Source organism: Andrena cerasifolii, chromosome 4 (genome assembly GCF_050908995.1).
Source record: "Andrena cerasifolii isolate SP2316 chromosome 4, iyAndCera1_principal, whole genome shotgun sequence".
In the NCBI taxonomy this organism is placed as follows: Eukaryota; Metazoa; Arthropoda; class Insecta; order Hymenoptera; family Andrenidae; genus Andrena; species Andrena cerasifolii.
The window spans coordinates 13,520,336-13,543,375 of record NC_135121.1 but is presented as its reverse complement, the minus strand read 5'-3'; the positions used below and the strand labels follow the sequence as shown (position 1 = coordinate 13,543,375).

Below are 23,040 nucleotides of genomic sequence, written 5' to 3'. Positions count from 1 at the left end.
CCGACTTGTTCAGGGTTTTAATTAGCTTTTAATAGATATTTTGTATCGAGAATTCATACGACGTAACTGTCCACTGTCATTAATGGCCGGTTGCAACAGAATTTCTGCGCGCGACCTTGGAGAGATGAGCACCACGATTCCATCAGTGATGACCAGTGATACAAGACAGCGGTGAGGCGCGCTTTCTTAGTGGGTATTGTATGTAGTGATGGGACTGATACCGTATCGATACGTATCGATACATATCGATACCGCTCTACAAATTTCAATCTGCATTGATACATATCAAATGCAAATCGAAACCGATACTTTCGTACAAGCATACAGCAGGTATTATACATATGTTTTCAAGTAGATATCAAATAGATATAACAGGTTTGCCATCTGATCACAGAATTATCAAATAAATAACTATAATTTCGTACAGTATCAAACAAGTATCGATAATTTCGTAAGGTATCAAACGAGTATCAATAATTTTGTAACGTATCAAACGAATAATCGATACTTTCGGAAAGTATCAAACGAATATCGATACTTTCGGAAAGTATCAAACCGGTTTTGATTCGGTATAGTATTGATATGGTATCGATTGAAGAGGAATCGGTATCGATAATTGATACCAAGTACATAAAATTTCGATGCGTATCGATATTTCCTATTGAGTACTTTGGTATCGAATTGATTGAATATCATCAATAGTATTGGTATTAGTTCCATCTCTTTTTCTTTTTCCACTTGCCTATCTTCGAACTGGCCTATATTATATGAGAAATTTTATATCGAACAAAAGAATATCAGTTTCGATATTCTTTGGTTTTGTTTAAACATACATCTGTGAACGTCATCATGTAAAAGGAATTTAAAAATTTCACTTATCCGATTTGTACTCCGCGGAGAAAAAAATGGCCGTGGAGTACGATACCTGTACATCATCGGCATCTACATCGACCACCGCACCGTCTATTAAAAGGGACCAAATTTGTAAGAATGTGAGATTCGTTTGCAGATTCCATTGTCTCTTTGATTATATTTTTATACAGTTCGATAAACGTATACATACAATTTTTCCAGCTCGTTTCACGTAAAAAATGCCGTAAAACTTGCTGTTACATATGCCTGGGAGCTTTAACACACTTGGTGCGTACGCAAGTTCAAAAGAAATACACAGAAAATGATCCCCTGCATGTAGTCAGTTCAAAATACATAGAAGATCTTTATGCATGGGCGTATCAATGCAAGTACAAGCAACTCTTTGTAAAAGACTTTTTGAAATCGATTATAACGTCGTTAGTCTTATTTACAATAGGTGTTAAACTTACTAATGAGTTAGTTGCATGGAGATTATATTGAGGTATTACATAAAGGTTTTAAGACACCAACTAGATTGTCCTATATCGATTTAGTGATCATATCGAACTACATTCTTTAATAAACTATGGCATCTGATATTTTATAATAGTTCTCAAATTTCGGATGAGAAAATGACTATTTAATATTTTATTCGGTGAGTACAGGCACAGCGGTACCTTTGAAACATAAAACCTGAACATTCGTTATGAAACTAATACTTGTTGCAAAACGTAGCGTACAAACTCCAATCATATAATAAATGTAAAATAATAAAAAAACAGATTATATGGGTTGTAACTCTTCTATTCAGAACGTTTAATGCATTCATCCGTAGATTTTACACTATCAGCCACAACGCAGTCTTCTTTTGTCTTGTCCTTATAATCTAAATTTTCATTGCTAGTATGCTTGTCAGAACTAGCCTCGGAATATTCACTCTCTGTATCATTACTATTTTTATTAATCTTCCCTGTTTCATCACTGGAATGTCCACTGTCGTGCGATATTTGTTCGTCGTCTTTATTAATTTTCTTAGGCTTAATTTCATCTTCTTCGCTGTCCTCGGAACTGTCCAGTTCGTCCGAGTCAATATCGAGGTCTAACAGTGTCTTCTTCCTATTTGGTATAACCTCTTCCACGTGCTTTCTTTTAACTCCAGACATTCCAGCCGCTTTGAAGCCCTCCTCCACTGCGTCTCCAACTTTCTCTGTTAGAGTCGACCTCTCGCGTTCGTATGTGTGATCTTTGAACTCGTGTCGCGGCTCGGCGCACAGTCTCTCCAACTTCTTTTTCTTGCGCTCCGCTGCCTCTTCTTCCCGTTTCCCTTGTCTTTCGATCCACGCCTTTAACCTTTTCTCCTCGTTGATGTCGCGAAGCCTGCGTCCGCTCAAGTCTCTGCATGCCTCGCGGTTTGTTGTCTTCTCAATCTGTGCACCGATTGCTCGTAGCATGGAGCCGAAGCCTCCTTTTCCACCGAGTAATCGCGGAACGAGAGAAACGTAACCGCTGCAGATAGTGTCATTTTCATCCACGAGTTTTCCATTGTGTACAATGTAATAGTTCTCCTGGGAGATATTCTAGAAGAGGGATCGTTTGAATTGAACTTAAATAAACGTAACGTTCTAAGGTTAGATCCACTAAGTTAAGTACTTACGGTTAATTCTTCGATTCGATCATGGAATTCATGAACTTTAAGCGGTGTATCAATGGTAAGGATTGGTTTTGCTCCCGAAGCAGTGCTGATTTGTACATTTATCATCTTTATTTCGTAGAGCTTTGCATCAAACACTTTTCACTCTGTTTTCTTACAATTGTACATACATACACGTATACGATACCCTGGTGTTGCGTCAAGTGCGGTTAAGTGACGTCCGACAAGGAAAGAAAAACAAAATGGCGCCTCTAATCATGAACTAAACGCATATATGAAGTACAGCGAACCTTCGAGCGCAGCGCCTCTTTACGAAGATGAAACAGTTTACGCTGGATATACATATGATGATTTATAGATATTTAAATTCTCATATTTTCGAAAAATGAACAATTAATTTCCCTTATTTTGCAGCTATTTGAAAGCAATTTCAAAGATATATAATTGTTGCAGCTGCTTTTCGTGTCGAGTAATGTATTCTGGAAGCTTTGTACAATGAATAGGAACATTATTATTACATAATTTTCCCTGTTAAACAGTTTTTATCACTAGAAAATAAATTAGACACACTATCTTAGTCGCCCTGCGAAATGGGGGAACCACGATCGCGTTTCGAGCCTTTCCCTTTGCCTTTTGTTTTCGTCTCTCGTTTCCTACTTATCGAGGATGTCGATGTCGTAGATGTCGAATCCGCCGGGCTCGAGTGGCTCGAGCCTTCGCGATCCCAACGTGCCAAAGCTTCTCTCAAATTCTGCCCATCTCCCTCTTCGTAGGTATCTACGTCTACGTGGAGATTATCTTGGCCGGTCTGAGCATTGCCTCCGGACTCCAAGTTCGCTCTCATCTCCTTTCTCTGATCCTCTGTGTGTTGCGGACAACGCATGGACCTTGTACACAATTTTTTAGTATGTTCCGATATCACTCCGCAAATCTGAGTCAACAGAATCCTTTTGTCCTCCAAGGACATGTTTTCATAATTCGATGGGGAGTTCTCGTTGCTGCTGTGAATGTGCTCGTTCATGCTATCCCCGTTTCTCTGACTATTCTTCTGCTGCTTTGTCCTCTTTATACCATTGCGGTCCTTCCTGCGTTTACGCTTATCGTTGTTCAAGCTCCAATCAACATCGTCGTCGTCGTCGCTTATAACCCCGGTGAAATTGCTCAGATCCTTGGAATTGTTGGCTATACGCCTCGATGCGATTCGCGAACTGTTTCTTCCCATGCCCATACACTTCTCTAAGTGAGTCGCAAAGCGGCACGCTGCCACTCCTCTGTCGCAATTCGGACAATTGCATTCTTGAGATTTTTTCACGGGATGTTGACCGAAGACGTCCAATCCTGGGGAATCTATGGAAGATGTTACACTGGGGTAAACTCTGTGAAAGGGGACGCATCAGCACGCACACGCAATAACTTTTCCCTTATGCAGAGAAATTGGTAAATAAACATAACCTGAGTAGTGGAATTTAGTTTGTTAGGATGTTTTAAGAACGATTATCTGTCTACTCACCTACGATGGCATATGATTCGTCATCGGGTATGCCCTCCTCGACATCGGAGCTGCCAGTTTTTGTAGTTCGGTGGACATCGAACACAAACCCCATTAAGACCTCGTCAAGGAGATCGTCGTAGATCTCTTTCGTCGCAGAGTCCGCATTCTCGCTTTTGCTCATAAACTCCAGGAAACATCTATTTAATTCTTGAATTCTTTCCTCAGTCACGGACATTATAAAGGTTCCTGCAATCGAAGGACGAAGTCACTTTCTGTTTACTGTCCCGGGAGTGACAGCCCCAACTCGTGGCATCAGTCGCTTTCGTCTCTTCGATTGATGCACGCTTTTCAGGTTGCAGAGATTCTTCTCAAATACAGGCAAATACAGGGGTTGATTCGCTCCTGCTACGTCCGGTCTGTCGATGACAAAACTTTTCTTCGACGCGTGAACAGTTTGGGAAACTGTTACCGAAAAGCAACAGCGTTCCGCCGTACCCGTAATTTTTGTACACTATCTACGATGACAGCCCGAAGCATTTAGAGCTACTTATTAATCTACATTATCCACAGATGGCTAGACCCTTCCTTCCCTTTCCATCGAATCTGTACCAAAATTTGAATCTCGAACATGGTTAACGTTACTGCGCCACAAATGTAAATATTTGAAATGGCACTCGGTATGACGATAGATCCTAGACCTCGTCTGCGATACATCTAACGTCTATGGGAATTCGTGCCAATCGTGCCCCGCGAAATGAAATATCGATTTAAAAAAAATTCGATGGTCCTATCGCGCGCTCTACGTCAAAACAACAGCGAATCTAGCAACTATACTCAACTGAATTCGAGAAGTCGGTAAACCAGGGGACGAAACTGATCCACCCATACCAATTGCATGCTCAGTCGCTTCCGCAAACGGAAGCAGCGGTGACCTTATCACGGATGAGGAGCCAATAAACGAACAACAAAGCTAATGATTTAGTGAGTACTTGGCAATTTTACATCGGGCCTTAAATACTTCATGCTATAATAAATTAACCTAGCGCATTAGAAAGTTACGAGAATGTCAGTAACAGCGTGGATTTTTAATACTTTTCGGCGTACGATACGTGAAAGGGTTCTACTACGCGCAAAGTACTAATAAACAATGTCATCTTGCAATTTATAGCTGGCACGGACTTTGAAGGAATACCATTTTTGAGCGCCACAGTGTCTTGATCCCCGAAATGGATTTTCGGAGAGAAATCCGCGTGAGTCGTTGACAAACCAAGCCAAAGCATAGCGTAGCAAAATCCTACCTCCTATGTCAAACTCTCACTCTAAACAAGTCACACGTATGTATACAAGCACGCGACATACATACCTTTCAGCATTTCAACACATTTCAGAGTAGTTGCTGAGTTGGACGCTGTTCGTGAGCAGATGTCACTACATTCAGACCTCAAATTATGGGTCGGTAACACAGTTTGGGTGGCGACACCAACATCCATAAGGTGATAGGCATATCCTATACCTCGTCTGCGCATATACACACGATTGAGAAAGCGGCTCCTATCTAGGGGTCTCCCAACCACATTGCTACAAGTTATTGGCACTTTTTCCTTGCTTTCTGATTTTAGGACGTCTGCGAAGAGGCAGCTCATTTTCCGGATGTACGTGGTTCTCTCAAATAAGTCAGCGTGACTCAACGTATACGTGGGTTGGCCCTACTTTTTCCAGGATATTCTACCCTGAGATAAATTGGGTTAAATCGACAGTAAATTTCTACCATTCCTAGAATAATCGCATAATACACCCACGCTGTACTCGCGCAGTTCCCACGCTATTCCCACACCGTTTTAGCTCTACACCCGTAGCATTCTACGACACGCCACCCCCAAATCACAAGTTACAGTTTATACTTCACTATCCACACTTCACACTCTACCCCTTGCAGTTTACAATTCACACTCATGAAAAGCTCTCGAATTAAGAACTAAATAGCTGCCTTGCGTGACAATAATGTAGGAATAGCGTAGAAATTACGTGGTCACTGTACGTGCATAGAGGGCGAGTAGTATCGAACTATTCTGGGAATAATCCGATAGGGGAAAAACACTTTTACTGACTTTACCAGCTTTTCTATTATAATTAAATTGAGTATATATAGTCGCCAGAGTTGTTTACCGTAGAGTGTGAGACAAAAGCATTGAATTTTCATGAAGTGGATATTTCAGTTCGTGTGACACGAACTCCCATAAAATGTTAGGACTATCCTATACCTCGCCTGTGTCAGCGTATGTATAATGAAAGTTATTTACCATAGTATTGGTATTCCAAATGTTATTCTTCGTTTCCGTGTCGCACGCAACATTACCGTTGATTTACTGTCTAAACACAAACGGGCTGTTTACATTATTGCTGAGAATATCGACTTCTATAAAAAGGTGGGTACGTTAAAAATGTATATTTGCAATTTTCCATTTAACGTATCTTACAGATGGAAAGTATCAATCTCGAAGACCTTCTTGGGAATAATCCTCGCATTCGTAGTTGACAGTGGCAGTGATAATCAATTGATTGGCTAATACATCACAGAACAAATATATTTCTAATAGCTCTCCATTCCTCGTTACTGCTTTGAACGACGCGAATAGATTGCGCTCCATTTCCCTAGAGATTTATAGCTCTCTATTTGGCAGAGTACAAAAAGTCCGTTCAAGTTATTGCTACTTGCTTTGTAAAAGGAACACAATGTTTCTCAAGCGGTGCGCGTGCGACGCGAATATTGGATTTCAAACTTCACGGCAACAACCGATATTCAGTTATTTAAAAACGGAATTAAACTTGGAGGAATTGCGCAGACGCCGAGGTATTCGCGCTGGCATTAGATCAATTTCTCGCAACGCTTTAAATCCCAATGGAAGGATACATGGTAATTGTCGCGGGGATAGAATTTAACAATTTGCGTCAGACTGTTAACGCTTTTGTAAGAAAGATCTAGAATTGAATCCACTCGTAAAACTCGGTGCGGGATACTGGAGAATTGCCAGTGTAACGTCTGATGTAATATAGGTGTAATCAGGAATCCCGTCTATTGTTAAATTGAACGAACATAGTGCTGGGCGTTTTAAATTAGCGTACCGATACTAACGGTAACACAATACTTTGGTCGGGATTTTTCTCCGATGCGTGAAATTCCTCTGCGCGTCACGATAACCCGAGCAATGGGCACAAAAATAAGAACCAATCGCAGCCCGTGATAATTCTCCCCCGAAGAATGTGCCCGAGGATTCCTCCAGCACCTTGACACGATTCTTTTTCCACGAAACTCACGGCGTTGCCGCGCGCCGCTTAAGAAAATGAAACGAAAAGGCAGAATATATTACGCCGACAGCTGCCGATACATATTTTCCCATGGATATCGGGGGCGTCGGTTTATTAGTTTATTCAAGTTTTAACGATCGACCGGGGCAAGTGCCGGGCAACGAATTTCGCAAAGGTCCGTGAATACATTATGTACGTGCGCCCGCAAGGAAAAAGAAGGGACCGTGAATCGCAGGCGAGGGCGAGGACGAGGGCGTGGGAGGGCGACGAGAGAGGGTGGCCGATTGCAACCTTAACACGAATCTATTTCTTTCGATGCATCAGGCCGTGTGCTGAAAGTGACGCAATTAAAGTGGTGACTGCTGAGAGTGTTTGCCGGGGGAGAGACTGCACGCGCGAGGCGTGTTGGTCCCTCGCGCGTAGAAGAAAAAGACAGAGCGAGGTGGGGTGAAGTGACCGCGGCGAGAGGCAGAAGAAGAGTTTCGGCGAACGGGCAGAACCGTACGAACCTCCATCGCGGCCGCAGTTGCGGATCTCCTACCCTTTGGTGCGCACGTTATCATTACGACAGATCCCCGTATCGTCAATTTACGACGATAGCTGGAGAGCAATAGCACCGACGAACGAGCGAACACTTTCAGCCGAGAAGAAGAAGCGAGTTAGAGCGAAAAAATGGTTTACGAGAGCGACTTCTACACGACCCGACGGCCCTATACGCGGCCCCTCGTCTCGTCCTACAGCGTCACGGTCAGTATACATGGGATTGCCGAGAAAGCGGGATGAAGTATGTCTTAATAATGTTTTGCTGGATGGCACTAACGTCGAGTAAGAGCCCCGTGTGACACGGAAACACTTTCACTGAGCCACCCCTCTTGTGATTTTATCCGATCCCGAGTCAACGTTTCGACCGACCGCGGCCGATCGCGTACGATTCGGCTGCGCTTGTGCCGCGTTATGCTCTGGCGTAATAAATATGCCTACCTATGCGTGTGCTATACGCGAAACGGCGAAACGTTGACTTCGGGACGATCGAAAGAACGAAACGCCTTCATCACCCCGTTCGTTCGCGAAGTCGATCAACCACAGCCACAGCATGGACCACGGCAACAGAACAACGCGTCCGCTTTGGAAACGAATGGATCGTTGTTACTGTCGGCGGATCGAATTCGATGCGATTTCGAAGTCTCTACTTCCACACTGTATTCCGACCACTGTATTACTTGTTGCTACTACTGTCGCCACTATTCTTACTGTCCACTACTTTTCCCGACCTCGAAAACGTGCACTCGGTGTCTCCCGGTAGCCAAACGGAAATTCACTACAATTACACGACTGATCAGCGACTTCAATGCCGGCTAGAATTTCGGTTAACGTGCGCAATTAACAGCGCCAGCCGTGTATGCGCTGAATGTTCAATTAAGTAGAAGCATCTATACGTGTGATCGCAGTCGCAACCTCCAGTTTACGGAATCCATTTGCACCTGCACCAAAGAAACTCTCTTGCGAGTTATCCGTCGAATTAGACGGACGAAAAGGCACCCCGGCAGGGGTTTCGTGACTTGCTGTCAACAAACACCCTCACTGTGTCCGTCTTTGAACCTGTTTTGTATGTACACGCCATATGTACCCTGAAGTACCCGGGGTGGTTTTCTCAGCTGTACGTTTTTTTTTCTTCTCCACCCTTTTGTGTTGATCATGTGAACATTAAGTTGAGCGTTCTGAATGGGCAAGTACCTGTTTTAGAGAAGGGCAAAACAACGGGGCAAAGTAAAGGGTGTAAACATAGTTTTGCTTATAATGCTGTTCGTTGCGACGCAATGCAAGTTATCGTGGTTATCAATCTCTCTATTTGCGATTCTCGTAATCGTCGGGGATCGCGATCCGAAGGTTGGAAGTTGCGCTTTAGGCCACGACGCTCGTCCCTGTGGACGAACGAAAAATTGGAAATTGTTATAAATAGTGGTGTGAGAGCAAGGGAGTCGGAGGAAAGACTATTCATAGCATTGCAGCCATTTTCCGGGACTCCGTTGTGTTAAACTTAGATAGCCGTACGACCCGGCGAATCTTGGGCGTGTGAACAGGAAAATGTATCTGGCCGGCGAGTCTGCACGCGATCTAGCAGGCCGTATTTCAGGCCGTAATGTAGAAGTGTAGCCGAACGGATCGAGGAGAAACCGTTTGAAGAACTATCGGATCGTCCCAAGGAGCGGGGCAAGCGACGCGGTCCTTTCACGGTTAGCGGGGAAAGGGATGGTTTTTAAACACTGACTCGCCACCTTCCAGCTATTGTTTGTTAGCCTCCTTGCCGAGGAAAAGGCGGAGAACTCCTCGGCGAGATTTTGCTCGGGAACGTGTGTTTTGACAGCTCGGATAATCGCGCCGCCCCGTTGTCGATCGTGGATCAATGGTGCCGCTAAAAGCTGACCCAGATACCTAACACCTCAGTGATTCTAACTATGCCCGGAAGATCCTCGTCTAAGTGTCTACCTCGGGCACCTTGAGCGGATTCGAGCGACAGAGATCGGGCGAATCGGGACACGAGGAAGCGTCTTCCAGATCGTAGTTGGTGGTGTTATTAAGACATTTCTCGTCTTTCTCCGTTTGGGTAGAGGGGATCGGAGCGTCGGTGTTGCGTTACTCTGCCCTAATTTAGACTCACGACGTACCAGCGACGTGGACTCCCACCACGGCTGCTAGAATTCGTCACGGAAATTCATATGTGATTTCTGGTAGCCATATTTACGCTACCAACCCCGTGACGCGGGGGGGAGGCGCGCCCTACCCCCTTTCGCTCGGCCGGGGTTGCATCGACGTGCGTAAATTTCCGTCGGAAATAATCCGCATTAACGAGAAGCTTCGAATCGTCTTTATTAAAATATCGCTCGTCCGACGAAGCGGAGAAAGAGAGTTCTCGATTCCTCGGTTATAATTAGACCCCGACGTATATACCTACCGTTGAATGTTTGGCTGCTGCTGCGAGTCGACCCACGCGAAGGACTATTGGACCACCCCTGTCATTCGTGGCAATTTCACAGAAAGATTATTCAGCGAAGCCGGAAACGTTGCGCCGAGGGTTGTACCGTTCGCGGTGTTGCGCAAAGAATCGAGGGAGCCGAAAGGAAGGGGAATTTTCACGCGAATGATTCACGGCACGAGATCGTCCGATACAATTACTAATCCTGGGAATCGCGTAAGGCATGCCTGCCGCGGAAATCTCGACCAGCGATTCGGAATGCACGGGGGCGAATATGAGGGCGCGGGTGTTGCGTTCCTCCGTGTACCATTCACATCGCTCCGGGCTATTTTTGCGCGAGGATAAGAAACGCGTACCGCGACTGGCACGAAGCAGGCTCGCGTCGCGTCAACACTGATCGCGGGGGAGAGAAGAGAGACAGCGTCCACGCATTTTTTTGCGCACACTTATTCTAACTACGAAACGGCCTAGAGTCCCTTAAACGCCGCGCAAGATGGGCGGAAATTAATGCTTGAAGCTGACGCGACGCGGCTCCCGAGCCACGTAAACGCACCTCAAGACAAACGGCCACGAGTTATAAGGCTTGTGCAGGCCATAAGCGAACCTTGATTTTGTAACCCTCGAGACGGGCCGCATGATTCGATAGCACGGTGATCGATGCTCGCGTGCCGGTAACGCGGAGGATCGGTGTGGAAGTGAAGACGTCGAAAGGAACAAAGTCCCCTCCCTGGTCGGGGCTTGGGAAAGAGAGACGACCCGAGGTACGAAGGAGGATGCTAACCGGATGGACGGAAGCTAACAGCGTCGCGAACGCTGGATGAAATTTACAGAAGCAGGACTACTTCCCCTGGGATAAGGTACCGTTCGTTCCGCGGCCATCCCTGGTACCGGACCCGTTCACCGTTTGGGGTCGTAAGAAACAGGATCCGAAGAAGGAATTCTACCAATACGTCACCTTGAAGGACAAGGAGGGCGTCGTGCGCGGCAAGAATCCAGCAAAAGAGCAGCACAAACGGCAGCTGGTGGATGGCGGGGCGGTATCGAAGGTCAGCTTGGACGCGGCGACCGAGCTGGCCACCAAGGGTCACGTGTTCGAGAAGGGAATACTTTCCAGGCAACCAGGTGCTGCAAGACACGCCACCACTCCAGCCAGCGGTCGCACCAAGATATTAATGGCACTTCAAACGCCATCGTGGTACCGATTTTAGGGGAATCCCGCAAACGAACCACACTTCCGCCGGAAGGATTCCGTTTTTTTTTTGTTCTTTCTTTCTTTGGGAAACATCATTTTGGAAACTGGAAGATATTTTCATACCTTGCTTCGTAGAGATTAGTCGGTTACCGAACGAGGTACCATTTCGCGCGCTGGGAATAAGTCCAAGTACAATACGTACTTAGGCAGACGTTAGGGTTGCCGTCTTGCACCGCTTTTAGACGCACCTTGGTCCTTTAGATGAGCGTACCTCGTGTTACGTGCAAATCCGCTCGCCGAACTATGGATTTTGTCTGGGAATTTTTTGAAAGGAGCGTCGTTACGGGGTAAAATTGGAATTCCATAATCGATAGTGCTGACAATAGCCGCGCAGGACGCTTTTAGCCCTTAGGTTCCCTCTGCTCGTGCCAGACCTAATACTCTGCATGCTCTGTTTTTAGCAGACGCGCACACATACCTACGCGAGTACAGAGATTCAGTGTTCTCCATGTAGCCGCGAGTGCTCGACCCGTACACCGTTGGTTTATTTTTAATTACCTTTGTACGCACGTCAGACGAATAAAGTACCTCGATTTTGAAGAACGTGTTTACTGGATCCGTTCCCAAGCGCGCACGCGAACGGCTAGGGTAGGTAGTGGTGATCCGCAACACCCGGTTCTGTAACGATCAACGTCTAACCTATTATATCTGTGCTATAAAAAAAGAGAGAGAGATTCGGTCGAGTCTATTTGCACCGTGACGTGACCGGTATCTGTGAAATGTGTATCTACGCGCCAACGATAGCCGGGAGGCGAGTCTTGGTGAAGATTAATCGAGCGTAGATGGAGCGTAATCGAAAGAGGCTCCGTACGAAGGTTCTAGGAGGGAAACGAGACGGACATAGAAACGAGACACCGAGCTGCACCTACCAACTAGTGCGAGAAGTCTAGAATACGATCAAAGAACACGAACATAACGTACACACTTTCGCGTAACGTAATCCATGTGTTTCTTGGCAAGGGCGAGTTCAGTTGCTCAACGTTGCACTCCGAGTGTCCTGAATATCTCGGCAAGGAGACATTATTAATGCATACGTGTACCGCTCCACGTTTATAATTGGCCCGCACGTTGTGTGTCTACAGATAGATCGCATATTATCGCGAACCCGTCTTATCTCGACCCTCTTACTCTATTCTCTTTTCCGCGTTGTAACACGAATAAACTACTCACCGTTGTACTTTCATATTTAACGTCGCCTAATCTTCTCACCCTCTTTTCAACGATCCCCCAACGCTTCGTCTAGATACCTAATACGTACTTGTGCACCAACATAGTCGTTCGGTAACGAGGGTCGAATCACGCGTGGCGTCGCGTCACCCTTCAAGTCTCCTTTCAACCAACATTCTACGGTTCTGCGGATAGATTCGAAGCGCCGCGCCGTATTATTCTCCCCGTTCCAGTTATTTCGTGGCGCGCGGTGTCCTCTTCCCCAGCACACGTTATTCCGAAACGGAGAACAGAGTGAAGCGGTAGACAGGTCCGAATAGAAGCGGGGCCGCCGCGCGCGGTTCGAGCGGTTGCGGGCAAATTGCAAAAGCCCGTACACTTGGGGGTTTCGTTCTTCGCGTTTCCGACGACGCGGCAATGCTGGTCGAAATGCGAAGCACGAAGGGGGAGAGGGTCGAGACGAGAAGTCGAGAACGAGCGGTAGTGGCGAGTGGCGTTCTGTTCTCCGGAAAAGCCTGTTCTCCAGATTGTTGACCTTGTGTAACCCGAATCTATAGACGCCTCGGCATTACGTGGTCCGTGACTATCCGGAAGTCGGGGTGAGGGCTGCCCAAGAGCATTACAGCTATGCCTACACCAACACCAGCGCGTCGAGTTCCTCCTCCACGGATCCGTACAGCCGCCGCCCGCAGAAGACTAGCTACAGCGAAGAGAACGTGGTGAAGAGGCAGAGTGGACCGTATGGATCGTACTCGACCGAGAGGTCGTCTCGGACATCGACCGGCGGCGGTCCTGGAAGCTATCATTCCTCTTACGACTCCCACACTTCCGGTCGTTTACCTGGCGGCACCACCTACCGCCATTACTCCTACCGCGTTTAAGACTCCGCCGACCCCCTAACCCTCGACACTTTCGTTTCACCGATCTCGACGTCCCATTCTCTCATTCGCCGACCGTATCTTCCACCCGATATGTACCTTCAAACAGTTACTCTCGTGGACGTCGATTCTGGTGAAACGAAAACACCGCCTTCCTGTCTCACGCTGCTCGTTACCAGACCTGGAGTCCCGTCAGTCGCGTTCTTTGTATCCTCCAGTGTGCACCGCACGTCCGATTGGACAGGAAGGCGGCACAGGTTTCTTTCTCATTTCTTATCCGAATTGCCGCTACGTATTATTCGTAACACGTATCTTACCAAAGACGAATCCCACAGCTGCATTTAGTCGTTTTGAAGCTAGTCTCGCTAATCGTTGGGTACCATTAATGGCTGAACACATTTAACACCTTGAACGGCACGGAACCGTAACGTCCGTAACCGATAGTGATTATTACCTACATTATGTACGTGGCGCGCTGAATGTCGCAGCGATGTTTTGTTCTCCGTCGCCAGTTGCCACAACGAACACGCGCCCCGCAGCTTCCCATTCGAGTCTCTTCGATGCACCCGATGCAGAAACGTCTTTTGTAATTCGTCTCTTTCCGTTTATGGATTATACGTGTGGGAGTGTTTTGTTGCTTTCGCATAGTGGAGCGAACACTTTGTATTCGTGCAAGCATAGTTTCGTTTTCTCTAATGTAGAGTGCAAGTGTGAATTAAAAGGAACGCGTAACGATCTCTGTACAATTCATTTCGACGTGCCAAATAAACCGCTACCACCTCACGCCACCGAAGACGAACTATGAGTTTCCCCTGCGACAGAGAAATGCGGGAGGAGCACGACCGCTCGCTTTCGCGCTCGTACTTGGATCTTCGTCGTCGATGCCGCGATGGGGAGCAATCTGTACTAAACTAACCGTAACTAACCCGAACTCATCGTAATCTCGTTAGACACACAACGCGACAATTGGCCAAATGCTTTGCTCGCGAAACACGGAGAATTCATTCGTCGGAGGTACGAACCGTTTCCCGATTACCCCGACATGTCGAGAGCACGGGACCGATAATCGCCGTTTCACGACAGACACGTGCGCAAAGAAAAAAGAAAAAGACCGACGAACAAATAAACGAAAGGAAAAGTAAAAAAAAAAAAGAAAAGAGAAGTGCCGAAACGTGATACTGTATCGCCAAATTTACTAACCGGCTGTTGTTCTTCTTCTTTCTATTTATTCTGCTTCCCATGTGACTCCTCGTCCCCTGCCGCCGCCGGATTTCGCCAAATATCGCCGAATATCGCCGAAAATCGATTAAACGAATCGCACAAAAAATATCCAACCCCCTGTAAATACGACGAAAGCGGGACCGCAGGATCGACCGATCACCTTACCGCTCTCCACGATCCTCCAGGTAAGTATCGCCGAGTTTACGACGGCCAAACGGGAATGTAGCTCGCTCGCGAAACGCTCGCCTCGCTCGCCGCCTCTAACCGCAACAAGTGCGATCGCTGATTTTGATAGCGGCGCTGCAATTTCCGAGGGAAATGGCCGCATTTTCATTCGTGACTGTCAGCTTTCTTCTCCTTCCTTTTCTCAACTTGCACCCGCTCGGCAGATAAGACGCCTGCTTTACGTGCTTCACTGCTTAACGACGCTTTTCGGCTTATTCCATCCGCATCATCGCAGAACGTTCGCGCAGACAATATCACGGCATCAGAGTCGTCTCTGAAGCGCGTCTCTCGCGCGATTCATCCTCATCGATCGCCACAGCTCGAGCGCACTCGTTCGATTAACCGTACTCATCCGCCGCTACTCATTCTTATCACAGCTGAATAAAACGTGACAGTGCCTCGATCGTCTTCTTCTTAACCGCATACCGTCGTCGCCAAGCTTCGGAACGAACGACCGCTGCTACTGACCGCTGAAGCTACTGGACACGATCACGATCGACTCGTCGATGCTATCGTGGACAGGAAAATGAGAGGGAGAGAGAAAGAGGGCGTTCGCCACGCTATCGCACGCTTTTCTCACGCTGATTGCCTGCTGGGAACGTAACGACTAGCCTCGACGAGTTAGTAAAGCAGAGTTCGTGCCTCCAGTTGAGGGGTATTCCCCGCATGCCATACGTGGCTCACAAAAGGCTCGTCACTGTAATCCACATGCCGTACCATACGGTGTACCATGGCGGTGACGTGATACCGATAAGAGTTCATGCGCGCGTACGACCCAGCATCATCGCAGCCGAGCTAAGGAGGATACGTAACCTGGTCAGGCCCTCCACCGAGTCCTACACGGAAAAGTATCTTCAATCCAGGGACCACATCGTAAGTCTGCCACGTACATCGTGGATGAAAATCCGTGGAAAATAATTCATTTAACGCAAGAGCGATCGAGTCATCACCCATGCCATCATCGACATCATCGTCCATCGTGCGATCACCCTAGCCGTCGCACCAATTCGTCATCCCATCACGAACCATTTCGACGGCATCTGGCATCCTCGTTCAGCGGAATCGCGTCGTCTTTTTTAATATCGATACCTACCGTTTAACGGCGAATCGCACTTGACTCGAGCACCGGACTAAGCTGCTCGAACTTCTCGATCGTTTCGTTAGCACCGTCGCGTCTTTTACCACCTATTGTCTAGGCAGCTATTCCGGCGAATTCGTTTCGCAGTTAGCAGGACTAATCGAGTAAAGACGAACCGTAGCAACACACTAATTCCTCTCGCAAGAGAGCGCGTCACGTAACGATGTGTATTTTACGTGTCTCTCTTCGCAGTACTTCGACGACGAGGCGAGGGAAATACGTGCCAGAGTGGACTCCCTTATGCGACGAGTTCACGTCTTCGTCCCACGAGCCGTAGCCAGGTACTTAACGAACCGATTCTTACGCGCGTACGTGTTTGTAAGAAATAAGACCCCCGTCGATTCTAATTACCCGATTTATGGGACGGTGCTTAATAGACACGCGTTACGGGTGGCGGGCAGAGTGCCAGCGTAACGCGAGACTTCTCATTTCTAGCGACTTCTTGGAAGAAATAGTGCCGGAACGTATGCGCAGCGGGGATTACGTTCGCCGGCTGATATCCGGCAAGCAGAACGCGAAGAAGGACCCAGAGCCGGTGACCTGGTACGAGGTGCCCGAGAGGGGTAACTTTGGCAACCTGGCGTGCGTGAAATACGTCGCTGGCAATCCACAGTCCGTCAGGAGACCTTACTTCAAGGTTGCCGATCTCCGCCCATCGGACATCAAGAACGACGTTAATTTTCTCAGCTACTACAAAAAGAACCGCCAGGCGGCTGCCAACGCCTGTAAGTAATCTGGTTACACCGACGCCACGACACAGACGACGATATCGCGTACTTAACAACGGAAAACGACTTCGACGATCGCAGGGGGGGATTGAGACCATCTCTCGCCTCCCCTGCAGGTTCGATCCACCTGGATGACGACACGAACGAACGATACGTACATGCCTACTCACTCGCTTTTAATGGAGAACGACCGAAGTTCGGAATATACAACACACGTAGTTAGAGGCACATGGTAGTAAACGAGTAATCGCGAGGAAAGTTCAATTGGGAATAATTCCTGCGAATTGTCAGCGCTCTGTTTGCCCCTGCGGTAGGTATATGGCAGCAGAATCGAAGCGGTGTTATTGAGTATTATTCCACGCTCAGCCTTCCTCGCGCGTTACCACTGAACGTTATCTTGAAGCGAATTTTGGAAAATAAAAGCGGCCCTGGGACGCCGTTGTGTGCACCTTTTTTTGGTTTTTTTCTTCCCCGCTCGTTACTCTACGTTTTTCTCCTCTCTTTTTTTGAATGGATTGCCATGGATTCGCAATGTATGATGATTTTTGTTGTGCTGTGCTGGGCTCTTTACATATATCTTAGTGGTTTTTTTTTCCTCGTTCGTTACACAGCTATTCCTCTCTCAGTTCTTTTATTTTTCATGTTACTTTATTGTACGTCCGTAGTTGTGCATCTCTGTTACATATTGTGTCTAATGAAACACGTAGTGACGAAGGTGTGAGACAGTACGTCGGGCTTTTTTCCGTGTCGTCTGTCCCTCCCTTACTTTCTTTTTCATTGTTTAATCGCGTGTCGCGCGCGGCCGCGATCCCGATTCGCGCACACGAACGGAGAAAAGAGCAGTGGGACAATACGGCGTGAAACCGAAAAACGGAGAAAGAGAGCAAGATTTTACACGAAGGCAGACTCCAGTGTCAGGCAGAACCAGATGACTGGGACACGTACACGCGGGTAGCAAATGGCAGAAGAACCAGTTCGGATTTTTTGAACGTTTCAGGCAAGGGGTGGAGGGATCGTGTTCCAGAGCTGTACGAGGATCCGACAAAAGCCAAAGCGAAGGAGGCGGAAGGGAATGAGAGCGAGGAGCCGGCCGAGGAGTGACTACCGTCGCGTTAAATACGTTCATTCTGAAAAATCAGCGAAAATCCAGCGCCTACTATCGAAAACACGCGTAACAACACTTGCACAGAATTAACGCCGCGGGAGGTTTAATGCGAGATCGTTTCTGTGTAGACGAGAAGCCCGAGATCGGTGGTTGAGAATTTTCTTGAAAGCTGTTCCTTTTTAGTGTCGACCCCCCCTGTAAATAGTCGTTAATCCCACAGTAGCGATTGCGTTCAGTCTCGCCGGGCACAGGTCCCGAAATGAGAATACGAATTCGAACGAACCCAAAGACTCGAACGGAATTTCTACGCGTTCGTTGCACTTGATACTAACCCGACGTTCGCGTTATTAAGTTTAATATCGTTGAACATGTCCAAGCTTGCCAGAAAAAAAATATCAGAATAAAGCAATCGTACCCGATAACGTGAATTATTTCCCTTGCACGAGATTTGGAGAGAGTTAGTAGGAATGGCTAGCGCGAGCGAATGCGTTGTCCCGAACCCTCGAGGTAAGCTTATTTACGTGCTTTATAATTCTAGTAATTAGGTCGTCTGACGTTTTCTTTCCGAAGTGGCGCTGAGTGCTTTTCGGTTGCTAATAAGAGGCATTAATGTTGACGGCGATAACAAAGAAAGTATAACAACGGCAACGATATCGCGGCACTGCGAAATCCTTCGCCGAAAGGATCGTTCTGCGAGCGCTGTCTAATTATTCCGGCGAGAATAAACCTCCACTTTCGCAGCAGAAATCAGAAGTGGTGGAAAAGTGTGGAAACACGATGCTAAGTATATACCTGCGGTGTGTGTTTTTAATTGACCATCATTCGAGCAACGGGACTGTAGTCGAAGCGTGAACCGAGTCATTAAAGCAAGACGAGAACAATGAATCTGGTTCTTCGTTGGTTCCATCGTTCCCTAGAGCTCGTACTGCGCGATACCTCGTCGCAATGTTCACCGATTCCAGAAACAGTGTCATCGTCAAACCTAATTCATTCGTCGCACACCATCGTATGCTTCAATATTAATCGATCCATTCTTTTACGGATCCTTCTATCAGCCTTCGCACTTGCAACGATTTAACCATCGTGCCTTATTGCAAAACACACTTTTCACGTATTTCACTGACTAACTTCTCACCCAAGGCCTCCGTTTGGTGTGTGCAGCCGAGTTCGTTGCGGATGCAGAGACGCAATGCCGATGCTTTGTCGTTAACTAAACGTTTATGTTTCATGTATTCTGTAGTGCCAGACGTGCCGATGACGGAGAGAGAATTACGGAAGGGTCAGTAGATCTTGTCTAACACCCGTTAATAAGTAGACCTATATTGTTCTGTTGCGTCTGTTCACGTAGTATGACACATTCTAGCGCGAGCGTTACAGCCCGACGTGGACCAGACAGCGCTGAAGAAGGGTACGTTCCTCTTCCGTTAACACCCTAACTATGTGGTCCGTGTTTTGTACGAGCGTAGTGTAGAGATCGTCCCATATTGTCTTGTAGCGCCGAAAGTAGAAACAGAACAGGAGCCGCAACCAGAAAGCAGGCGCAGCCTTAAGAAAGGAAGGGTGCAAACCGAACCCGCGAAGATAGAATTGGAACCCGTCCAGGAGCCGGAGGCAGAACCCGTCAAAGAGCCCGAACCCGTTGCAGAACCGGAGCCCATCAAAGAACCTGAACCCGTGAAAGAGCCCGAACCGGTGAAACAACCTGAACCCGCGAAGAAACTGAAATCCGCGAGGAAACCGAGAGCAGTGCCTGAACCTGTGAAGAAACCCGAACCAACACCAGAACCTGTGAAGGAGCCTGAACCAGTAAAAGAACCTGAACCTGCGAAGGAACCTGAACCAGTAAAAGAACCAGAACCTGTAAAGGAACCTGAACCAGTACCAGAACCTGTGAAGGAGCCCGAACCGGTTCCAGAACCTGTTAAGGAGCCCGAACCGGTTCCAGAACCTGTAAAGGAACCTGAACCGGTACCAGAACCTGAGGTGGTACCAGAGCCTGCAAAACCGGAACCGGAACAGGCGCCAGAGCCCGTCAAAGAGCAGGAAGCGGCTGCAGAACCGGCAGCCGAATCAGAACCTAAGCAAGAAACGGTACCAGAAGCGAGTTCAGAAGCCCCGGCTGCGGAAGCTGTAAGTGAACCACCGGAAGGGACAGGCGAGGCCAAGGCAGCCGGTAAGAACGTTATGTTATCGCACGAAACAGGTTGAAAGAAGGGACCCGAGTCGAATATTCGGAGCAAGTATATCGGGCAAGCGGGCGAGTATTTTGTAAGATGTAAACGTTGTCAATGTCGTACGTGTCCTGTGACGTATGCGATTCCTTGTTGGATACTAAAAACGGTTATGAATATGGTCGATGCACGAGAATGTTAGAAACGTGTTTGCCTCCCGATTCCGCAGAAAGGTGCACCCTACAGACAACAGAAGTTTCTTAGGACAAGCGTGAAATTGAACGGGTCTATTCTGATTTCAGTGAAACAGGAGAAGGAGGATGCGATTAAAAAGATAGAGCAGTATCTCGTTAAGGCTGCCGAGGAGGCCAGGTAGGCAGCTTTATTATAGTTGGCACGTAGCTCTATATGCAGTAGAGGGTTATACAACGAGCGAACGCATGAAAATAATCACGTAGATATAGTTGTCGGACGCTCGCGAAACCACTAACGCCATAACATTGAACTCGGCCAGGTAACCTGGTGGCTTCTAATAACTCGACGCGCTCGCCAAAACTTCAACCTTCTCGAAGTCGATCGGAGGCTCGGATCGCTACTGTACAGAATAATAATACAGGACGCTGTGTACCTCGGGATCGAAGTAACAAACATTCGAGAAAGAGCCCGATCGATTCGATGGCTCGGCTGCTGTAACATGACTAACTAGCTCAGCTGCTTTTATGCGCGACGCAGCGAAATCATTAGATCGCATGACGCAACGTTTCACCGCAGGAGCGACGAGGAGAAGAAGAAGGCGGCCGAGGAGCAGTTGGTGAACCTAGAGTTGGAAGAGATGAAGGCGTGGGAGGCTCTACAGGCGGCGCAGGAACGATCGATGCATCTCGACGAAATACTCGAACAAGAGAAGGCCGCGGCTGAGAGGAAAGTGGAGGAGGAGAAGATAGAAGCCGACCGGTTGGAAACCGAAAGAGTACTGGAGGCGGAAAGGTAATTTGCGCGCAGGTGCTCTAGGGCGGGCGATAAGGAGTGATAGATTTTCGGCTGGTGAAGGAAATATCGATTCCCCGTGTCCAGGCAGCTGGAGGAAGCCCGAGTGGCGGCGTTGCTGGAGGAGCAGGAGAGGATGGTCGTGGAGGAGCACCTCGAAAAAGTTTGCCAGCAGGAGGAGACGGAGGAGAGGCTAGCGAAAGTTACGTTCGAGGACACCGAGGAAGTGAAAGAACTCGACCATTCTCGCGACGACGCAGTGGAGAGTGAAATCACGGACCAGGAGAGAGAGGAGAAGCCGTACGAGCTGATGGCGGACGATGATACAAGGGTAACCGTCACCGAGATATTCCACGCGGTTAATTCTCCTCTGAAATCAACTAACTCTCCGTTCTTTTCCTTACCCTGCAGATCGTGGAGGAAGACGCTCATGAAGAGGAGCCGTTCGAGATGCCCGATCCGTTCGTGGAGGAGCCAGAGGGGGCGGAAAACAAAGCTCCAACCGGTGGAATGGCTGTCGAAGGAGCGTCAAAAATCGAAGAAATGACCTCCGGTGGAGAAGAGAGTTTCGAGTGGGGCAACGAAGACGCGTAATCCTCGTTGAGAACACGCCCCCCCTGTTAATAGTGTCGCATCTCATTAAGCCGCGCGCAAGAGGATGATGAATACTTGCCAATTAAGTACGAGTCCCGTTGAATGTTGTTCAATTTCAATCGCTTCGAATCTTTCTCTATTCACCCTCCCATCATCCCCATCTATTTATTTCTCATTGTCAACGCTATGCATCCGTAAGATTCGTTATCGATCAGGGGCAACCGGCTGATCGAGGCTGAACGTCGATTTCCGTCTGTCCGCCCGTCCATCGCGATGCTTTCGAATCTTCGAAGTTCCGAAACGAAGAACTTTGTATCATTCTGCGTAACCCGCGTCGCGTTAATCCTTAAGCCATCTAGGTATTCTATTTCTATGGCAAAACGTGTCTCGGCTGAGAAGTCGCGCGAGTAAGGCGTCAGAAATTTTGAAGAATAAAAAGACAGTCTCTTTTAGACGCACGGATCGCTTGGTGCACGTTTCTGACGTTTTACTTGACCCATATCAGAGAACGCTTTGCTTAGTATTACCGTAACCGTGTACATAAATAATGTACGATATATCGCAAAGGAAGACGAATATGCTAAGGAATTATTAATTCCCGTAGCGGTCACGTTAAGAGCGGAAGGTCGACAAAACTGAACTTCAAACTACAAGCTCATGAACGTCGGGCCGTTTTCTTTTCTGCCACGAGTAACAGATGCGTTACAGCCGAGTGTGTCCGCAAAGTTTGTAAAATAGTCCTCTGCGTTCTTCCCCAGAAGAAGGATAAGAAAGATGTGCACGACAGAGTTAATATATTTTAACTATTACGATGTTCCTATATTTAATTCACACCGCACGTATGCATCTTTAACACGCACTGTATGCTCATGCATCTCGCCTATTTTGTCTATACTTCTACGAGAATAAACACTAGCATTTGAATATTCGAAGGAGAGCCACTTCATTTCTGCGCAATTATTCTAAACACCGATGCGCCTCGATAGGTGCACCCCCGGACAGAGAAAGGCGAAATTCTTTTACCCCCGACGAGCTATCAGCTGGCCGTAAATCAGCCTCGCGAATTCGAAAGAGGTAGCTCGCAAATTCGCCGCCGCATCGATAGGAACGCACGTGCAGCAGACATTCCAGGGAATATTTCGCGAGACGAATCTCTCAGATACTTTTCGCACAGAGAGTGTAAACATTCGCGGAGCTGTTTTCGCGGCGATCCCTTGATTGCCCGAAGTAGGCCAAACGAGAGATAGACTGGCTGAGAACGGGGCTCTAAGCAGTGTTACTTCGAAGCAAAAATGAGGT

At 47.5% G+C, this 23,040-nt stretch overlaps 4 protein-coding genes and 1 long non-coding RNA gene across 7 annotated transcripts; 3 read left to right on the top strand and 2 right to left on the bottom strand.

Annotated features, from left to right (window-relative positions):
* The first annotated feature begins 60 nt into the window (after positions 1-60).
* LOC143368509 (uncharacterized) lies at positions 61-1,631 on the top strand. Its single transcript, XR_013085245.1, has 3 exons — positions 61-171; positions 794-992; positions 1,075-1,631. It is a non-coding gene; the product is annotated as an uncharacterized LOC143368509 (long non-coding RNA).
* On the bottom strand, positions 1,003-2,682 carry LOC143368502 (splicing regulator SDE2). The gene is made up of 2 exons (XM_076811299.1): positions 2,507-2,682; positions 1,003-2,429 (listed from the first exon to the last, which is right to left on the bottom strand). The coding sequence occupies exons 1-2, from the start codon at positions 2,609-2,611 to the stop codon at positions 1,656-1,658; spliced, it is 879 nt and encodes a 292-aa protein (XP_076667414.1). The 5' UTR covers positions 2,612-2,682; the 3' UTR covers positions 1,003-1,655.
* A 278-nt stretch (positions 2,683-2,960) lies between these two features.
* On the bottom strand, positions 2,961-4,474 carry Sgf11 (SAGA associated factor 11kDa). The gene is made up of 2 exons (XM_076811298.1): positions 4,014-4,474; positions 2,961-3,850 (listed from the first exon to the last, which is right to left on the bottom strand). Exons 1-2 carry the CDS (start codon positions 4,228-4,230, stop codon positions 3,078-3,080), a joined length of 990 nt encoding a protein of 329 aa, XP_076667413.1. The 5' UTR covers positions 4,231-4,474; the 3' UTR covers positions 2,961-3,077.
* Positions 4,475-7,754: 3,280 nt separating this feature from the next.
* Positions 7,755-14,307, top strand: LOC143368507 (protein anoxia up-regulated-like). Of its 2 annotated transcripts, none has more exons than XM_076811305.1 (2): positions 7,755-8,048; positions 11,106-12,070. In XM_076811305.1, the coding sequence occupies exons 1-2, from the start codon at positions 7,974-7,976 to the stop codon at positions 11,481-11,483; spliced, it is 453 nt and encodes a 150-aa protein (XP_076667420.1). In that variant the 5' UTR covers positions 7,755-7,973; the 3' UTR covers positions 11,484-12,070. The 2 variants fall into 2 exon arrangements, with proteins under 2 accessions (XP_076667420.1, XP_076667421.1); XM_076811306.1 differs by lacking the exon at positions 11,106-12,070 and adding an exon at positions 13,252-14,307 and having other exon boundaries at positions 7,795-8,048.
* Positions 14,308-14,834: 527 nt separating this feature from the next.
* On the top strand, positions 14,835-22,673 carry LOC143368488 (uncharacterized). 2 transcript variants are annotated; one of them, XM_076811262.1, is made up of 11 exons: positions 14,835-14,978; positions 15,667-15,891; positions 16,349-16,437; positions 16,592-16,881; positions 19,230-19,268; positions 19,353-19,397; positions 19,485-20,172; positions 20,464-20,532; positions 20,932-21,147; positions 21,235-21,478; positions 21,559-22,673. In XM_076811262.1, the coding sequence occupies exons 2-11, from the start codon at positions 15,685-15,687 to the stop codon at positions 21,739-21,741; spliced, it is 2,070 nt and encodes a 689-aa protein (XP_076667377.1). In that variant the 5' UTR covers positions 14,835-14,978; positions 15,667-15,684; the 3' UTR covers positions 21,742-22,673. The 2 variants fall into 2 exon arrangements, with proteins under 2 accessions (XP_076667377.1, XP_076667378.1); XM_076811263.1 differs by lacking the exon at positions 15,667-15,891.
* The last annotated feature ends 367 nt before the right edge of the window (positions 22,674-23,040 follow it).